The sequence below is a fragment of the Bombina bombina genome, chromosome 7 (genome assembly GCF_027579735.1).
Source record: "Bombina bombina isolate aBomBom1 chromosome 7, aBomBom1.pri, whole genome shotgun sequence".
NCBI classification, from domain to species: Eukaryota; Metazoa; Chordata; class Amphibia; order Anura; family Bombinatoridae; genus Bombina; species Bombina bombina.
Window position 1 is genome coordinate 574441375 of NC_069505.1, and position 21438 is coordinate 574462812.

Here is a 21438-nt window from a genome sequence, read left to right on the forward strand (position 1 = left end):
TACTTTTGCCTCGGCTGAGGCTGTTTTTGGGAGAAAGGACCTTCAGTTTAGGTTCCCTGTCTTGTCCCTCCCGTATCATCTGTTTACTCTAGCTTGGGTATTGAATCCCATTAGTAATTAAGATGATCCGTGGACTCATTGTGTCTTAAAAAAGAAAATTTATGCTTGCCTGATAAATTTATTTCTTTTTTGACACAATGAGTCCACGGCCCGCCCTGTTCTTTTAGACAGGTTGTGGGTTATTATAAACTTCAGACACCTCTGCACCTTGGCTTTTCCTTTTTCTTCCTAACTTCGGTCGAATGACTGGAGTGAGAGGGAAGGGAGGAGCTATTTAACAGCTCTGCTGTGGTGCTCTTTGCCTCCTCCTGCTGACCAGGAGGTGAATATCCCTTTAGTAATTAAGATGATCCGTGGACTCATCTTGTCAAAAAAAAAATACATTTATCAGGTAAGCATACATTTTCTTTTTCCACCTAGGGATCTACCTGGGATCCTCCAGGTCTCTGTTCTCTTTCTCCTTAGTTTTTATCATTAAAAAATTCCCTTTTTGTCATCACCTCAAAGAAACAAATCTCTATAATTTTAAACTTTGTGAGTTGACAAACCTTATTTAGTGTTTTACAAAGACAAGGGTCTCCAAAGACTATGTGAAAATAGAACGTTATGCGCTAGATCTGCTATATATAAGAATCATTAATACAGACTTCTGCCTAGTCTATATAAACATAAATCATATGGCAAACATCAGTAATAGTTAGTGTCATCAAATGAGAAAACCGTAAAAAAATAAACTTAACACATAATAACATAATTAGGCAATTCCGTGTCCAGAAAAGATATCCGGAAACAGTACCTTAGTGAAAATATACCCCCCTCGGCAGTGTGTTTGTTCTACACGAGGTGCTGCTCTCTTTCAGCCGGGCTCTCAGCTAAGGTGCAAACTGAAGATAAACTACCTGTTCATTATTCTTCAGGGTCCTCATAACCGTCCTCTTCTTGCCAAGACTACGATTTCTTAACTGATGGCCAACTACAACAATTTATTTATGTCCTTGCTAATACTTTCTACCATCCTGATCCTTTTTTCTACTTTTCCATCCTTTGATGGACATTCACAAGCCACGAGGAGCTACCAGGCCAGATCTCTTAAGGACTCAAATCCCAAAAATGTTCTTTCATTATTTCAGACAGAACTTTACAGTTTACTTCAGCTATCAAATTTGCTTCATTCTCTTAGTATGCTCTGTTAAAGGAGAAACAATGCACTACTGGGAGCTAGTGGAACACATCTGATGAGCCAGTGACAAGAGGCATATATGCTGCACCTGAGCCTACCTAGGTTTTCAGCAAAAGATAGTTAGAGACTGAAGCAAATTAAACAATGGAAGTACATTGGAAAGTTGTTTTAAAATCGCCTGCTTTGTTTGATTCATGAAATACATTTTTCTTTCATGTAATTAGCAAGAGTCCATGAGCTAGTGACGTATGGGATATACATTCCTACCAGGAGGGGCAAAGTTTCCCAAACCTCAAAATGCCTATAAATACACCCCTCACCACACCCACAATTCAGTTTTACAAACTTTGCCTCCTATGGAGGTGGTGAAGTAAGTTTGTGCTAGATTCTACGTTGATATGCGCTCCGCAGCAAGTTGGAGCCCGGTTTTCCTCTCGGCGTGCAGTGAATGTCAGAGGGATGTGAGGAGAGTATTGCCTATTTGAATGCAGACAGTCAGTTTCATATTTGGGATAATGCATTTGAATTAATCATTTTTTCTTACCTTCAAAAATTTGACTCTTTTTTTCCTGTGGGCTGTTAGGCTCGCGGGGGCTGAAAATGCTTCATTTTATTGCGTCATTCTTGGCGCTGACTTTTTTGGCGCAAAAATTATTTTCCGTTTCCGGCGTCATACGTGTCGCCGGAAGTTGCGTCATTTTTTGACGTTATTTTGCGCCAAAAATGTCGGCGTTTCGGATGTGGCGTCATTTTTGGCGCCAAAAGCATTTAGGCGCCAAATAATGTGGGCGTCTTATTTGGCGCTAAAAAATAAGGGCGTCGCTTTTGTCTCCACATTATTTAAGTCTTATTTTTTCATTGCTTCTGGTTGCTAGAAGCTTGTTTTTTGGCATTTTTTCCCATTCCTGAAACTGTCATTTAAGGAATTTGATCAATTTTGCTTTATATGTTGTTTTTTCTCTTACATATTGCAAGATGTCTCACGTTGCATCTGAGTCAGAAGATACTACAGGAAAATCGCTGTCTAGTGCTGGAGCTACCAAGCTAAGTGTATCTGCTATAATTTTTGGTATCTGTTTCTCCAGCTGTTGTTTGTATTGCATGTCATGACAAACTTATTAATGCAGATAAAATTTCCTTTAGTACTGTTACATTACCTGTTGCTGTTCCGTCAACATCTAATTTTCAGAGTGTTCCTGATAACATAAGAGATTTTATTTTTTAAATCCATTAAGAAGGCTATGTCTGTTATTTCTCCTTCTAGTTTACATAAAAGTCTTTTAAAACTTCTCTTTTTCAGATGAATTTTTAAATGAACATCATCATTCTGATACTGATAATGGTTCTTCTGGTTCAGAGGTTTCTGTCTCAGAGGTTGATGCTGATAAATCTTGGTATTTGTTCAAGATGGAATTTATTCGTTCTTTATTTAAAGAAGTATTAATTGCATTAGAAATAGAGGATTCTGGTCCTCTTGATACTAAATCTAAACGTTTAAATAAGGTTTTTAAATCTCCTGTAGTTATTCCAGAAGTGTTTAATCTCCCTGATGCTATTTCTGAAGTAATTTCCAGGGAATGGAATAATTTGGGTAATTCTTTTACTCCTTCTAAACGTTTAAGCAATTATATCCTGTGCCATCTGACAGATTAGAGTTTTTTTGGGACAAAATCCCTAAGGTTATGGGGCTGTCTCTACTCCTGCTAAATGTGCTACTATTCCTACGGTAGATAGTAATTCATTTTAAGGATCCTTTAGATAGGAAAATTGAATCCTTTCTAAGAAAAGCTTACTTATGTTCAGGTAATCTTCTTAGACCTGCTATATTTTTAGCGGATGTTGCTGCAGCTTCAACTTTTTGGTTAGAAGCTTTAGCGCAACAAGTAACAGATCATAATTTTATAGCATTATTATTATTCTATAACATGCTAATAATTTTATTGGTGATACCATCTTTTGATATCATTAGAGTTGATGTCAGGTATATGTCTCTAGCTATTTTAGCTAGAAAAGCTTTATGGATTAAACTTGGAATGCTGATATGTCTTCTAAGTCAACTTTGCTTTCTTTTTCTTTCCAGGGTAATAAATAATTATTTCAACTGTTTCTGGAAGGAAGGGAACTTTTTTTACCATAGGATAAAAAATCTAAGGTAAATTTAGGTCTAATATTCATTTTTCGTTCCTTTCCTCACAATAAGGAACAAAAGCCTGATCCTTCATCCTCAGGAGTGGTATCAGTTTGGAAACTGTTTCCAGTTTGGAATATATCCAAGCCTTATAGAAAACCTATAGCCAGCTCCTAAGTACCCATGAAGGTGCGGACCTTATTCCAGCTCAGCTGGTATGGGGCAGATTACGTTTTCTTCAAAGAAATTTTGATCAATTCCGTTCTCAATATCTGGTTTTAGAACATTGTTTCAGAAAGGTACAGCATTGGCTTCAGTTAAGGCCTCCTGCTAAGAGATTTTTTCTTTCCCGTGTCCCAGTTAACACAGCAAAGGCTCAGCATTTCTGAAATGTGTTTCAGATCTAGAGTTGGCTGGAGTAATTATGCCAGTTCCAGTTCTGGAACAGGGGCTGGGGTTTTATTTTATCTTTTCATTGTACCAAAGAAGGTCAATTCCTTCAGACCAGTTCCGGATCTATCAATATTGAATCGTTATGTAAGGATTCCAACATTCAGTTTCTGTAGGACTGTCCTGCCTTTTGTTTAGCAAGGGCATTATATGTCTACAATAGATTTACAGGATGTGTATCTGCATATTCCGATTCATCCAGATCACTTTTAGTGTCTGAGATTCTCTTTTTAGACAAGCATTACCAGTTTTGTGGCTCTAGCCTCAGTTCCAAGAATTTTTTTCAAAGGTTCTCGGTGCCCTTCTTTCTGTAATCAGAGAACAGGGTTTTGGTATTTCCTTATTGGACGATATCTGGGTACTTGCTCAGTCTTTTCATTTTCGAAGAATCTCATACAAATCGACTTGTGTTGTTTCTTCAAGTTCATGGTTGGAGGATCAATTTACCAATCAGTTCATTGATTCCTCAGACAAGGGTAACCTTTTTAGGTTTCTAGAATAGATTCAGTGTCTATGACTCTGTCCTTGTCAGACAAGAGAAGTTTAACATTGATTTCAGCTTGTCAAAACCTTCAGTCACAATCATTCCCTTTGGTAGCCTTATGCATGGAAATTTTAGGTCTTAGGACTGCCACATCAGATGCGATCTCCTTTGCTCGTTTTCACATGCGGCCTCTTCAGCTCTGTATGCTGAACCAATGGTGCAGAGATTACTCAAAGATATCTCACTTAATATCTTTAAACCGATTATACGACACTCTCTGACATGGTGGACAGATCACCATCGTTTAGTTCAGGGGGCTTCTTTGTTCTTCCGACCTGGACTATAATCTCAACAGATGCAAGTCTTACAGGTTGGGGAGCTGTGTGGGGGTATCTGACGGCACAAGGGGTTTGGGAATCTCAGGAGGTGAGATTTCCGATCAATATTTTGGAACTCCGTGCAATTTCAGAGCTCTTCAGTCTTGGCCTCTTCTGAAGAGAGAGTTGTTCATTTGTTTTCAGATAGACAATGTCACAACTGTGGCATACATCAATCATCAAGGAGGGACTCACAGTCCTCTGGCTATGAAAGAAGTATCTCGAATTTTGGTTTGGGCGGAATCCAGCTCCTGTCTAATCTCTGCGGTTCATATCCCAGGTATGGACAATTGGAAAGCGGATTATCTCAGTCGCCAAACGTTGCACCTGGGTGAATGGTCTTCACCCAGAGGTATTTCCTCAGATTGTTCAAATGTGGGAACTCCCAGAAATAGATCTGATGGCTTCTCATCTAAACAAGAAACTTCCCTGGTATCTGTCCGGATCCAGGGATCCTCGGGCGGAGGCAGTGGATGCATTATCTCTTCCTTACAAGTGTCATCCTGCCTATATCTTTCCGCCTCTAGTTCTTCTTCCAAGGGTATTCTCCAATATTCTAAGGAATGCTCGTTTGTCCTGCTGGTAGCTCCAGCATGGCCTCACAGGTTTTGGTATGCTGATCTTGTCCGGATGGCCTCTTGCCAGCTGTGGACTCTTCCGTTAAGACCAGTCTTTCTGTCTCAAGGTTCTTTTTTCCATCAGGATCTCAAAACCTTAATTTTAAGGTGTGGAGTTTGAACGCTTGATTCTTGGTCAAAGAGGTTTCTCTGACTCTGTGATTGATACTATGTGACAGGCTCGTAAATCTGTATCTAGAGAGATATATTATAGAGTCTGGAAGACTTATATTTCTTCAGGATGGTTTAGATAAAGGTTTGTCCGCAAGTTTCTTGAAAGACAAATCTCTGCTCTTTCTGTTCTTTTTCACAGAAAGATTGCTATTCTTCCTGATATTCATTGTTTTGTACAAGCTTTGGTTCGTATAAAACCTGTCATTAAGTCAATTTCTCCTCCTTGGAGTTTGAATTTGGTTCTGGGGGCTCTTCAAGCTCCTCCTTTTGAACCCATGCATTCTTTGGTCGTTATATTACTTTCTTGGAAAGTTTTGTTTCTTTTGGCCATCTCTTCTGCCAGAAGAGTCTCTGAATTATCTACTCTTTTTTTCTGAGTCTCCTTTTCTGATTTTGCATCAGGATAAGGCGGTGCTGCGAACTTCTTTTGAATTTTTTACCTAAGGTTGTGAATTCTAACAACATTAGTAGAGAAATTGTGGTTCCTTCATTATGTCCTAATCCTATGAATTCTAAGGAGAAATCATTGCATTCTTTGGATGCTGTTAGAGCTTTGTAATATTATGTTGAAGCTATTAAGTCTTTCCGAAAGACTTCTAGTCTATTTGTCATCTTTTCCGGTTCTAGAAAAGACCAGAAAGCTTCTGCCATTTCTTTGGCATCTTGGTTGAAATCTTTATTTCATCATGCCTATGTTGAGTCGGGTAACACTCCGCCTCAAAGGATTACAGCTCATTCTACTAGGTTAGTTTCTACTTCCTGGGCGTTTAAGAATGAAGCTTCGGTTGATCAGATTTGCAAAACAGCAACTTGGTCCTCTTTGCATACTTTTACTAAATTCTACCATTTTTGATGTGTTTTCTTCTTCTGAAGCAGTTTTTGGTAGAAACGTACTTCAGGCAGTGGTTTCAGTTTGAATCTTCTGCTTATGTTTTTTCATTAAAAATTTTATTCTGGGTGTGGATTATTTTCAGCAGAAATTGGCTGTCTTTATTTTATCCCTCCCTCTCTAGTGACTCTTGTGTGGAAAGATCCACATCTTTGGTAATCATTATCCCATACGTCACTAGCTCATGGACTCTTGCTAATTACATGAAAGAAAACATAATTTATGTAAGAACTTACCTGATAAATTCATTTCTTTCATATTAGCAAGAGTCCATGAGGCCCGCCCTTTTTTGTGGTGGTTTTGATTTTTTTGTATAAAGCACAATTATTCCAATTCCTTATTTTATATGCTTTCGCACTTTTTTCTTATCACCCCACTTCTTGGCTATTCGTTAAACTGAATTGTGGGTGTGGTGAGGGGTGTATTTATAGGCATTTTAAGGTTTGGGAAACTTTGCCCCTCCTGGTAGGAATGTATATCCCATACGTCACTAGCTCATGGACTCTTGCTAATATGAAAGAAATTAATTTATCAGGTAAGTTCTTACATAAATTATGTTTTTTTAACTTTACTGTCCCTAAATAGGTAAAGGGGGGTGGTCAGTTTTCTGTTCATGACGCCTTTGGGACGGGGGGGATCTGGCACGGTAAGTAAAAGCTATGATATGGGATATATAGATAGATATATATATATATATATATATATATATATATATATATATATATATATATATATATATATGTATATATATGTATATATATATGTATATATATATGTATATATATATATATGTATATATATGTATATATATGTATATATATATATATATATATATATATCATTTCTTAGTTTATAAAAAAAAAAAAAATTGCACCTTTTCCCTTCATATATTGATCATTTCGCTCTGCAGAATCTGTTGGCGCCCTACAAATAAATGATGATAATATGAGACTGCTTGGAGCTGAACGGTCAATTATGAATCTTAATAAAAACATAAAATTGTGACTAAAAAAAGAGGCGCGAGTGTGCACAAGTCTGTGGTATATAAAATGTCCAAATAGATATCTCCACACTCTTCCTCTCACAAAGGCAGCTCTCTGAGGACCAGATGGGCATCTCAGTAGAATCTGTGAAACATAAGAGGCGCCACGTAGAGTAGTATAGCGCGGATGTTATAAATCAAGGCAGTAGATGAAATTAGTACTCACAGATTCAGAGTGCTGAGAACTCTCACTGTCTCCTGGCTCCATGAATCTTGGATCTGCAAATGTTTCAATTCTCAGACTTAGGTTTATAGAACAAACATAAAAATCTTCCAGCGGTTCAAAGAATGAAAAAACTTTAATTAAAAAAAAAGTGCAACACTGCTGCAAGAGTGTATTATAAGCACTGTAAGCAATTGGTTTCTCTGCCCATATCAAGCTTCATCAGGCTTATTATACCAAACCTCTGACAAATCAGAATCTTCTAATAAAATCACATGACAAAATAGTACATCATGTGACTAATCCCATGTTCAGAATCCTATTCAATAAATCTTCCCAGGCTGCCTCTTCTTAAAGGGCCATAACTGAAAATATGATAGTCTTACAAGAAAATACCCCACAAGGAACGAAAATGTGAAAACATTAAATGTGATGCAATATGTCTAAATGTGTATGAATAACAGAACAGGTTAATGTATGTTAAATTATAATAAAATTAAAATATATATATATATATATATATATATATATCCGATTTCTTTACCATTTCTTACTCTCGCTGCTTCTGTTTTCTAATATTATCTTACCTATCCGACCTCCCAAATCAGAGTTAACTCCTTGTCCTCCCCCGTCTTCCTGTGCACAGGTTGTCTCCGCAGAAACGCGATCGCCGGAAGAAGGTTCGCTACAACTCCCGTCAGCTGTACTTGTCTGTGAAGCAGGGAGAACTGCACAAGGTCTTACTCATGCTGGGTGAGTGGCCACTCGTTCATATTCCCTTTTTCACGTTAACATGACCATTGTCTCCCACTTAGAAACCACCTCCTTTTTCTCTTTGCAGAAAATCAAGATTCAAGCTTTCTGAATGATATCCAGTTAAAGCGAAGTCCTCTCCATGCGGCAGCACAAAAGGGTAGTCTGGAGATGTGTCACGTTCTGTTGCAGGTATCATCCGCCTTTATTTATTTTTCTCCCCTCTATCTTCCCTCTCATCTTTTACCTCCATAACGTCATGGTTCCTGTTTCTTCAGGCCGGCGCTAACGTCAATGCGAATGACAAAGTCCTGCGTACCCCTCTTTTAGAGGCAGTTGTCAACAACTACATTGACGTTGCCAGATACCTCATTCAGAAGGGCGCCTGCGTTTACCACCAGGTAACAAAAGTCTGACTTTTGTTTCACTAAAAATTATACATTTAAATGCAAAACATTTTTTTTGTAAAGTCATAATGTCTTTGTTTATACATAGTGAAAAAAACTGCATTGTCATTTTTATTATTTGCCTGTTTTTCTCATCATTTTAATTTGGAAACTTTAGTGTTTTCCAGGGAAGGTGGAGCGCTTCCTGCAGACTTCAGAACCCTTAAAGGGATACTAAATCCCATTTTTTTTCTTTCATGATTCAGATAGAGCAGTAATTTTAAGCAACTTTTTAATTTACTGCTATTCGTTTTTCTTCTTTCTCTTGGTATCTTTATTTGAAAAGGCATTAATGTAAGCTTAGGAGTCGGCCCATTTTTGGTTCCGCACCCTGGGTAGCGCTTGCTGATTGGTGGCTACATTTACCCACCAATCAGCAAGCGCTACCAAGGTGCTAAATCATAAATGGGCCAGTTCCTAAGCTTACATTCCTGCTTTTCAAATAAAGATACGAACAGAACGAAGAAAAATTGATAATAGAAATAAAATAGAAAGTTGCTTAAAATTACTGCTCTAACTGAATCATGGAAGAAAATTTTGGGGTTTAGTGTCCCTTTAACCGGTAACATGATACAAAGTGATTCCTTGATCAGTGCAGGAGTTTGTTTTTTTTCTTTTGTTTTTTTAAATCTGTCCCTTATTGGCAAGCAAAGGAGTCTTTTCAAGGGATATACCACTAACGGAAACTCTAGTACAAACAAAATGACAATTAAATGCTTTTAAAACAAGTATTTTGTATACTGACATTTTAAAAAAAGATTAATTTCTGATGCATATATAAAAATACTTTTAATCCATTAAGCCATTGCGACGTATATATACGTACGTTGTACAGTACTTTGCTTATTGTACCGCACAATAAACAGTATATACACGTCCAAGCTGCAGAAAGCTACAGCAGTCTCTGCTGTTAAGTTACTGCTGAGAGCTGTAGTTCCCGAGCTCCAGGCATCTGCCGCATATGGAACCGGAGAGCGATCAAGGCTCCAGTTCCATAAGAAGACAGAAGTCTGATCGTCACAGTTACATCACAGTTTGCTGGTGCCGGCGGTAGGTGTGAGAGGGATTCCGGGACAAAATACAAGAACTCTTAACCATTTGCGCTACAATGAAAAATAAAGACCACCTCCACAATATATGATTCCCTAAAATCTTACAACAAGATAAACTATAAACAAAGTTATTGTGTGAGCCAGACAAGAATCCTATTAATAAAAGGGGTAATATACACCCAGAGGGAGATCCTAATAAAGGATAAAACTCAAAATGATATATACATAAAACGAATAATATTAAATTTCATCAAACGAATAGTATTTAATATAAGACATATATAAATCTAAAATCATCATGTTAAAATATATACAGTGCTGGAATAAAAAGTATCAGACATATTCTATATTCCACATAGAAATCTCTTCTGCAGTCAGAGATTCATCAGATAGTGTAAATCTAAACCTCAAGCAACATAAATAAGTTACAAGCCCATAAGCTTATAAGATCCGATGCAAACTATGGTGGCGATTTATCATTTGTCTGACGGTCATGATCCGCTGTAGCGATCATGTCCGCAAGACATCGATAAATGCTGACAGCATACGCTGTCGGCATTTATCATTGCACAAGCAGTTCTGGTGAACTGCTTGTGCAATGCCGCCCCCTGCAGATTTCCGTCCGCTAGCAGGGGTGTCAATCAACCCGATCGCATGAGATCGGGCGGATTGATGTCCGCCGCCTCAGAGGCGGCGGACGAGTTAAGGAGCAGCAGTTTTAAAACCGCTGCTTCTTAACTCCGGTTTCTGGTGAGCCTGAAGGCTCGTGCGGCAACGGGTATTTGGCCCTATTCGGGCCATGATAAATCGGCCCCTATATGGGAAGGGAAAGGAAAGTTACAGTTTTCAGTGCAATGGTACCTTACATGAAACTCTGGAGCTCTGAGTATTTGTATCCTTAAAAAGATAGGTACCACAGGTAAGAAATTGAGGAAGACCAATGGCACTACTTTCAGTAATATATAACCCCAATGATCCCTATAAATCCCCTAAATAAGATTTGTAATAAAAAGTCTGTCTTAGGGATATAGGTGCTCTGTAGTCATTTTACCTAGCAAGGATATAAAGAGAGGTGGAGAGACCAACGCTTTAGAAAGACTACATATATAGCACTCAGTGGGTTAATTGGGTTATATCAGTTCATGAGTAACAAAATAATATACAACTTGCAGCCGTAAGGCTGAATAGATAAAGGGGTAACACGTATGTAGGGGTTCAACTAAATTAAAAAAATATAGCCTTTATTAAATAAAAAAACAAAACAATTAAAATAGAAGTAAATGTTAAAAACACTCTTAGGTACCTATAATAAAGTAGGCAGGATTAGTAAATGAGGTAAATGATCAAGTTACTTATAATATGCACATAAAGTGTTAACTAACGGGCAGCTGTAGTATTGTGTGGCCAGATTCTGTGAGACTCCTAAAGGATAAATTAACACCAGCTAGAATAAAACTGCCACCTTAATCTATGTTCACGTTAGTCACCCTAATGTTAAACAATCGCTGTACATCTAGATTCAGGGTGATTCGTGACCTGAATATTGGCGTGGCTTAAGTTGGTATAACTAGTTGTGAGTGAATTAGGACCTTGCAGTTTTTACGGTTACTCATCGATGCTGCTATTACAGTAATGAGTACAATTTAACACATTTTCTCTTGGGCAGAAAAAGGACCCTATTTTAATAAATCACGTAATACAACACTTCACACGTTAGTATAAATAGGGAAATGAACTCTATCACTGAGAATGCCAGCTTATTTTCTACTGTGATCTGTCATTTGAGCTATATACACTTGATTTATTCAAATCTAGTTTCTTATTTAAACTTTCTCTTGTAAGATGTATTGAGTCCACGGATTAATCCATACTTATGGGATATTCTCCTTCCCTACAGGAAGTGGCAGAGAGAGCACCCACAGCAGAGCTGTCCATATAGCTCCTCCCTTAGCTCCACCCCCAGTCATTCTCTCTGCCTGCTTAACTGCTAGGAAGGGTAAAGGGAGTGTGGTGACAAAAATGTTAGTTTTTATTTTCTCAAGTAAAAGTTTGTTATTTTAAATGGTACCGGTGTGTACTATTTACTCTGGCAGAAAAGGGATGCAGATTTCGGCTGAAGAGTACAGGAAAACTTCAGTTGGGGGAACAGTTTGCAGGCTAAACTGCATTAAGGTATGTTCAGTCTATTTTTTTCTAGACAGACTGTGTTATTTCTAGAAAAGGCTGGCAATATCCCCATGAGGGAAAGGTAAGCTGTATTCAGTTAAAGAGGAATCCAAGCTTGCATAAAGGGCTCATAGTTACTGGTGACACAAATAGGAAAAAACGTTTTGGTTTAATTACAAATAAAACGTTTTTTGAGGGACTTTAAGGGGTCTTTGTGGCTTGTTTAAGGGTTATTAACCCACATGGCTAGTATAAGAAACACTCTGTGGTGTTTCTTTTAGGCCCCATAACATCGAGTGAGGTGGGAGGGGCCTATTTACAGTTTATTTACCTCAGAAGCATCCAGCTACTTCTCCAGCGATTCCTGCTGTATTTGAGGGCTGTAAAGAGGGTTTTTTCCCCACAAATTGTTCCTAAAGGGCAGGTAGGCGACACAGCAGAGCTGTGGCAATGTGCTGAACGTTATTTTACCGGTTTTGAAGTTTTTTCAATCCGGTTCTAACATTAAGGGGTTAATTGTTTATTTGCATAGTGGTGCAAAGTTACTAAGGCTTTATGATGCTACTGTAAAAATTTTGTTTTGTTTACTTCTTTTTTACACTGTTTTGCAGAGTTTGCGCAGCTTTTTTTCTCTTAAAGGCACAGTACCGTTTTTGTTTAAATTGTTATTTTCTTTGATTAAAGTGTTTTCCAAGCTTGTTTGTTTCATTTCTAGCCTGTTTAACATGTCTGACACCAAGGAAAATCCTTGTTCTATGTGTTTAGAAGCCATTGTGGAACCCCCTCTTAGAATGTGTCCCACTTGCACTAATATGTCTATAAATTATAAAAAGCATATTTTAGAACTTAAAAATATTGCAATAGATGATTCTCAGTTAGAAGGAAATGAGGGTTTAGCATCTAGCTCTCCCCAAGTGTCACAACCAGTAACGCCCGCACAAGTGACGCCAAGTACCTCTAATGCGTCAAATTCATTTACTTTACAAGACATGGCCATAGTTATGAATAAAACCCTCAGAGGTTTTCTCTAAACTGCCTGGTTTACAAGGAAAGCGTGACAGCTCTGGGTTAAGAACAAATGCTGAGCCGTCTGATGCGTTAGGAGCCGTATCCGATATACCCTCACAATGTTCTGAAGTAGGGGTAAGGGATTTGTTATCTGAGGGAGAAATTTCTGATACAGGAAAGACGCTCCCTCAGACAGATTCTGATATGACGGCCTTTAAATTTAAGCTTGAACACCTCCGCTTATTGCTCAAGGAGGTATTAGCTACTCTAGACGATTGTGACCCTATAGTGGTCCCAGAGAAATTGTGTAAAATGGACAGATACTTAGAGGTTCCTGTTTACACTGATTTTTTTTCCAGTCCCTAAGAGGATTATGACTATTGTTACTAAGGAGTGAGATAGACCAGGTATTCCGTTCGCTCACCCTCCTGTTTTTAAGAAAATGTTTCCCATATCTGACACCATACAGGACTCGTGGCAGACTGTTCCTAAGGTGGAGGGAGCTAATTCTACTCTTGCTAAGCGTACAACTATACCTATCGAAGACAGTTGTGCTTTCAAAGATCCTATGGATAAAAAATTAGAGGGTCTCCTAAAGAAAAAAAAATTTCATCAAGATTTTCTTCTCCAACCTATTGCATGCATTGTTCCTGTAACTACTGCTTTCTGGTTTGAGGCTCTAGAAGAGGCTCTCCTGGTGGAGACTCCATTAGAGGATATTATGGATAGAATTAAGGCCCTTAAGCTGGCTAATTCTTTCATTACAGATGCCGCTTTCCAAATGGCTAAATTAGTGGCAAAGAATTCAGGTTTTGCCATTTTAGCACGCAGGGTGTTATGGCTTAAGTCCTGGTCTGCTGATGTGTCATCAAAATCTAAGTTGTTGAACATCCCTTTCAAAGGAAAGACCCTATTCGGGCCTACACTGAAAGAAATTATTTCAGACATCACTGGAGGGAAAGGCCATGCCCTCCCTCAGGATAAAACCAATAAGATGAGGACCAAACAAAATAATTTTCGTTCCTTTCGGAACTTCAAAGGTCACGCTTCAGCTTCCCCTGCAGCAAAGCAAGAGGGGAATTATGTCCAATCCAAGTCAGTCTGGAGACCTAACCAGGCTTGGAACAAAGGTAAACAGGCCAAGAAGCCTGCTGCTGCCTCTAAGACAGCATGAAGGGGTAGCCCCGGTCCGAGACCAGATCTAGTAGGGGGCAGACTCTCTCTCTTCACTCAGGCTTGGGCAAGAGATGTTCACGATTCCTGGGCTTTAGAAATTGTGTCCGAAGCATATCTTCTGGACTTCAAAGACTCCCCCCCAAGGGGGAGATTTCACATTTCTCAATTGTCTGCAAACCAGACAAAGAGAGAGGCGTTCTTATGCTGTGTAGAAGACCTACATACCATGGGAGTGATCCGCCCAGTTCCAAGAGCGGAACAAGGGCTAGGTTTTTACTCCAACCTGTTTGTGGTTCCCAAAAAAGAGGGAACTTTCAGACCGATCTTGGATCTCAAAATTCTAAACAAATTCCTCAGAGTACCATCTTTCAAGATGGAGATTATTCGGACTAGTCTTCCTCTGATCCAGGAGGGTCAATATATGACTACCGTGGATTTAAAGGATGCGTATCTACACATCCCTATTCACAGAGATCATCATCAATTCCTCAGATTCGCCTTTCTGGACAGGCATTACCAGTTTGTGGCCCTTCCTTTTGGGTTGGCCATGGCTCCCAGAATTTTCACAAAGGTGCTAGGGTCCCTTTTGGCGGTTCTAAGACCGCGGGGTATAGCAGTGGCGCCTTATCTAGACGACATCTTAATTCAGGCGTCGACTTTCCAGCTAGCCAAGTCTCACACGGACATCGTGTTGGCTTTTCTGAGATCTCACGGATGGAAGGTGATCAAAAAAAAAGAGTTCTCTCGTCCCTCTCACAAGAGTTTCCTTCCTAAGGACTCTCATAGACTCGGTAGAAATGAAAATTTTTCTGACGGAGGTCAGAAAATCAAAACTTTTAATCACTTGCCGAGCTCTTCATTCCATTCTTCGGACATCAGAGGCTCAGTCTATGGAGGTAATCGGACTCATGGTAGCGGCAATGGACATAGTTCCTTATGCCCGCCTACACCTCAGACCACTGCAACTATGCATGCTCAAACAGTGGAATGGGGATTATGCAGATTTATCTCCTCAACTGCATCTTGACCAAGAGACCAGAGATTCTCTTCTCTGGTGGTTGTCTCAGGACCACCTGTCTCAGGGAATGTGTTTCCGCAGGCCAGAGTGGCTCATAGTAACGACAGATGCCAGCCTGCTAGGCTGGGGTGCAGTCTGGAAATCCCTGAAAGCACAGGGCTTATGGTCTCGGGAGGAATCTCTCCTTCCGATAAACATTCTAGAACTGAGAGCGATATTCAATGCGCTTCAGGCATGGCCTCAGCAAGCTGTGGCCAAATTCATCAGATTTCAGTCGGACAACATCACGACTGTAGCCTCTATCAATCATCAAGGAGGAACACGGAGTTCTCTAGCGATGATGGAGGTAACCAAAATAATCTGATGGGCGGAGGATCACTCTTGCTATCTCTCAGCAATCCATATCCCAGGGGTAGAGAACTGGGAGGCGGATTTCCTAAGTCGTCAGACTTTTCATCCGGGGGAGTTGGAGCTCCATCCGGAGGTATTTGCCCAGCTGACTCAGCTATGGGGCACACCAGAATTGGATCTGATGGCTTCCCGACAGAACGCCAAACTTCTTTGTTAAGGGTCCAGGTCCCGGGATCCCCAGGCGGTACTGATAGATGCTCTAGCAGTGCCCTGGTCCTTCAATCTGGCTTATGTATTTCCACTGTTTCCTCTCCTCTCACGTCTGGTTGCCAGAATCAAGCAGGAGAGAGCTTCGGTGATTCTGATAATGCCTGTGTGGCCACGCAGGACTTGGTATGCAGACCTGGTGGACATGTCATCTGTTCCACCGTGGACTCTGCCAATGAGGCAGGACCTTCTAATCCAAGGTCCATTCAAGCATCCAAATCTAACTTCTCTGCGTCTGACTGCTTGGAGATTGAACGCCTGATTCTATCAAAGCGTGGTTTCTCTGAGTCGGTCATTGATACCCTGATTCAGGCTAGAAAGCCTGTCACCAGGAAAATCTATCATAAGATTTGGCGCAGATATCTTTGTTGGTGTGAATCCAAGGGTTACTCATGGAGTAAGATTAGGATTCCTAGAATTTTGTCCTTTCTCCAATAAGGATTGGAGAAGGGATTATCAGTTAGTTCCTTAAAAGGACAAATATCTGCTTTGTCTATTCTTTTACACAAACGTCTGGCAGATGTCCCAGACGTTCAAGCGTTTAGTCAGGCCTTGGTCAGGATCAAGCCTGTATTTAAACCTGTTGCTCCACCATGGAGCCTAAATTTGGTTCTTAATGTTGTTCAAGGGGTTCCGTTTGAACCTATGCATTCCATAGATATCTATCTTGGAAAGTTTTGTTTTTAGTAGCTATCTCTTCGGCTCGAAGAGTTTCTGAGTTATCTGCTTTACAGTGTGACTCACCTTACCTAGTTTTCCATGCAGATAAGGTGGTTTTGCGTACCAAACCTGGGTTTCTTCCTAAGGTTGTTTCTAATAGGATCAGGAGATTGTTGTTCATTCTCTGTGTCTTGATGTGGTTCGTGCTTTAAAGTTCTACTTACAAGCAACTAAAGATTTCCGTCACACATCTTCATTGTTTGTTGTTTATTCTGGTAAACGGAGAGGTCAAAAGGCTATGGCTACCGCTCTTTCCTTTTGGCTGAAAAGCTTCATCCGTTTGGCTTATGAGACTGCTGGCTAGCAGCCTACTGAAAGAATTACTGCTCATTCTACTACAGCAGTGGCTTCCACATGGGCTTTTAAAAATGAGTCTTCTGTTGAACAGATTTGTATTTTTGGGAGAGGTTCTACAAGCAGTGGTGCCTTCCGTTTAAGGTACCTGTCTTGTCCCTCCCTTCATCCGTGTCCTAAAGCTTTGGTATTGGTATCCCATAATTATGGATGAATCCGTGGACTCGATATATCTTACAAGAGAAAACAGAATTAATGCTTACCTGATAAATTTCTTTCTCTTGTGATGTATCGAGTCCACGGCCGGCCCTGTCTATTTAAGACAGGTAGTATATTTTTATTTTAAAAACTTCAGTCACCACTGCACCCTATAGATTCTCCTTTTTCTTCCTAGCCTTCGGTCGAATGACTGGGGGGTGGAGCTAAGGGAGGAGCTATATGGACAGCTCTTCTGTGGGTGCTCTTTCTGCCACTTCCTGTAGGGAAAGAGAATATCCCATAATTATTGATGAATTTGTGGACTCGATACATCACAAGAGAAAGAAATTTATCAGGTAAGCATAAATTCTGTTTTTTTTTTCAAAAATATATGCTCTCCACTTTGCTTCTTAGCACGCGGAGCTGCACCCTTGTGGACTGCACAGTATTTTGGTACCAGTCGTATGCATCACACACTGATTATTCACTATATAATATACAGCTTCTTCTGTATAATGTTGTTTATTCACTATGCTGGTTATTCACCAACATTAGTGATCTCTGTTACACAGTTTACACTTAACATCCCCTTTCACTTTTACCTCTAACATTATTCAGGGTCTTTTGATAAAATAAATTCAGTTACGCGTAGTTCTATACCCTATATTGGAATGTTCCATTTGAAAGTAAACTAATGGTTTTAACATACACAGCACTCATTATCATTGAAATCTTTAACAGTAATACGCACGCAAATACTATCCGTTGGTATTAACGCATTATACTTATGAGAGTGCCATATACATGCTAGTAACTATCAATCGAATATTACCTAGTTCAATTTCGATCCTATATACCAAATATCAGAATTGATATCTGAATATTGTATCTAAGAGATATCGACCGGATTGGCTGTCCACTGATGACATAATTAAAGGTAACGAATCGAAACACGCTATAAAAAGCCAACATTTCAGTTGCGCGCCCACCCTTTGAAAAAGCTGTTCAGGTGAAACGTTAGGGTACTGATGAGGCGTCCTAGGAGCTCCTGTGTTTTAGTTTCCTTAGGTTACCTTTTATTTAATGCAGGGATCTATTTAAGTTACCACTGTAACTGACCTCTTATCAATATGCACTTATAACCATTTAGAACAATCAGCGTATTATAGCCACTGTTAAGCTCTGGAACTCCCAAAAAACTTGCACAGAAGCAAGCCGCCAAGCTCAGCTTCCCTGCACTTCCTGGTGTTCAGCTGTAGGTACGCACACTACGTATGGTGTCCTCCACTGGACTCAATTACAGCAGATTAACAGCTAATATTAATAAAAATTGATGATATGAAAATACAAAAATGAACTCTAATATTTATATATATATTATATTATAATATATATATTATATAGCAAAACAGGAAACAGCACTCTCTGGACTTAAGTTTTAAACAGATAGTTTAATCGGTAACGTTTCGGGGAATGCTCCCCTTCATCAGACCAACAACATACAAGTGAATCAAACCTTTAAGCATACATAAACCCCTCCCCTTTGTGCAAAAACCGCCAAAAAACGGTTGCCATGGCAACCAAACATATAATGCAATGTAAATATTGTGAATAAAGCAACAATCACATCAAAGAACCCAATTACGAATATAATCATGATTAATTAGTTCCAGGTTAATTAGCAGATAGACATCTAATCATACCACTTGGTACATCTACTGCATATTATAGATTCCAGACAAAACTCTAGTAACAATGTATCATATACAGAGTAACATCACAAACTAATAAGCAAGACCAGAAAAAATGTTCAAGTGAAACTCCGCAGTTAACTTCTTTGAGATGCACTTACTGTCGCAATTCAAAACATATACTATGAGTATTTCATTGTATTAGACCATCCGTAACATTCATGTATTAACCAGCTTTCAGTAATCACACTAGTTATTGACAAAGCATATACTATAAGTATTTCATTGAATTAGACCATCCGTAACATTCATGTATTAACTAGCTTTCAGAAATCACACTAGTTATTGACAATGTTGCAATCACTCTAATAAACAACTGGAGAACTCAAAATATATATGTGAACCCTACGGGCTAAGTCTGACATGACCTATACGATGTGTAAGTAATATAAGAGCAATAGTGCAGTAGCCAATGCACTATTGCTCTTATATTACTTACACATCGTATAGGTCATGTCAGACTTAGCCCGTAGGGTTCACATATATATTTTGAGTTCTCCAGTTGTTTATTAGAGTGATTGCAACATTGTCAATAACTAGTGTGATTACTGAAAGCTGTTTAATAAAGTGAAACTAGTGTATATAAGGAGCGCCTTACTTGCACCCTGTGAGCTGTTTAATAGAATAATCTCACAAATATTCTGAGGTTAGAAATCAAAGAAAAAATAAACAGCGCTTCACCTATACAAAATATAGGATTGCTAGGGATGTTATTCAATTGGTCATATACTATGTAGTATACTTATTAAATTAGGATCGTAGATACGTACGGGTAAAATAAGCTGATATTTAATTCAACAAATTCTCAAATCAATACATAAATATGTGTACTTCGCTAATACTTATTCATACATATAAAAACATTCATAAATCAAATGTTCATAGAAAAAACATTCAACAATGCAAATAGGTATCTGAGTATAAAAAGAGGAGAGGACGTCTCCACCTCCTCAACAATAAAATTAAACCTTCAAAAAGGAAAGTTATTGCTTAGAGTAATGTATGCACTTATTAGCACTCCACCTTTAAAAGTTGCAAAATCACTTATTTGTGTTGCAGTCCACTCTACAATGTTGCAATTTGTATAGCTCACTTCTTGGTGTTTAATATTCGCCTTTTATCTTAATAGAACTCAGCAAATGATGATGTGATTTTCGCATTAGTATGCATATATTATTAAAAAAATGAGTAGTTTGTGTGTTTGTGACTTAAAGATAAAAGTTAATAGTTGTTGGTAAACAGTTAAATAGTTGTTGGCGAGTAGAGGAATAACTCCAAAGACACTCAATCGTATTTAGATGTGAAGAGTTGTAGCATTACAAAATTTCAGTGCTGCAAAGTTCAGTGCAGGATTGGTGTTTACAAGCAGGTATACTTTTGCACTGAACTTTGCAGCACTGAAATTTTGTAATGCTACGACTCTTCACATCTAAATACGATTGAGTGTCTTTGGAGTTATTCCTCTACTCGCCAACAACTATTTAACTGTTTACCAACAACTATTAACTTTTATCTTTAAGTCACAAACACACGAACGACTCATTTTTTTAATAATAATATATGCATACTAATGCAAAAATCACGTCATCATTTGCTGAGTTCTATTAAGATAAAAGGCGAATATTAAACACCAAGAAGTGAGCTATACAAATTGCAACATTGTAGAGTGGACTGCAACACAAATAAGTGATTTTGCAACGTTTAAAGGTGGAGTGCTAATAAGTGCATACATTACTCTAAGCAATAACTTTCCTTTTTGAAGGTTTAATTTTATTGTTGAGGAGGTGGAGACGTCCTCTCCTCTTTTTATACTCAGATACCTATTTGCATTGTTGAATGTTTTTTCTATGAACATTTTATTTATGAATGTTTTTATATGTATGAATAAGTATTAGCGAAGTACACATATTTATGTATTGATTTGAGAATTTGTTGAATTAAATATCAGCTTATTTTACCCGTACGTATCTACGATCCTAATTTAATAAGCCTACTACATAGTATATGACCAATTGAATAACATCCCTAGCAATCCTATATTTTGTATAGGTTAAGCGCTGTTTATTTTTTCTTTGAAAGCTGTTTAATACATGAATGTTACGGATGGTCTAATACAATTAAATACTCATAGTATATGTTTTGAATTGCGACAGTAAGTGCATCTCAAAGTAGTTAACTGCGGAGTTTCACTTGAACTTTTTTTCTGGTCTTGCTTATTAGTTTGTGATGTTACTCTGTATATGATACATTGTTACTAGAGTTTTGTCTGGAATCTATAATATGCAGTAGATGTACCAAGTGGTGTGATTAGATGTCTATCTGCTAATTAACCTGGAACTAATTAATTGTGATTATATTCGTAATTGGGTTCTTTGATGTGATTGTTGCTTTATTCACAATATTTACATTGCATTATGTTTGGTTGCCATGGCAACCGTTTTTTGGCGGTTTTTGCACAAAGGGGAGGGGTTTATGTATGCTTAAAGGTTTGATTCACTTGTATGTTGTTGGTCTGATGAAGGGGAGCATTCCCCGAAACGTTACCGATTAAACTATCTGTTAAAAACTTAAGTCCAGAGAGTGCCGTTTCCTGTTTTGCTACATTTCATATACTCTAGCACCCTGGCCCTTGGAGTACTGTTTGTGAGAGTGCAACTGACTCTTTTTGCCTAAA

The 21438-nt window shown here is 38.6% G+C and overlaps 1 protein-coding gene across 2 annotated transcripts in view; it reads left to right on the forward strand.

Moving 5' to 3' along the window:
* Positions 1-21438, forward strand: part of EHMT2 (euchromatic histone lysine methyltransferase 2) — a 135154-nt gene that overhangs the window by 68959 nt on the left and 44757 nt on the right. For both annotated transcript variants that reach the window (XM_053721981.1, XM_053721982.1), the window contains 3 exons: positions 8211-8317; positions 8406-8509; positions 8596-8718. In XM_053721981.1, the coding sequence (XP_053577956.1) occupies positions 8211-8317; positions 8406-8509; positions 8596-8718 (334 nt within the window). The remainder of the gene's footprint in view (positions 1-8210; positions 8318-8405; positions 8510-8595; positions 8719-21438) is intronic.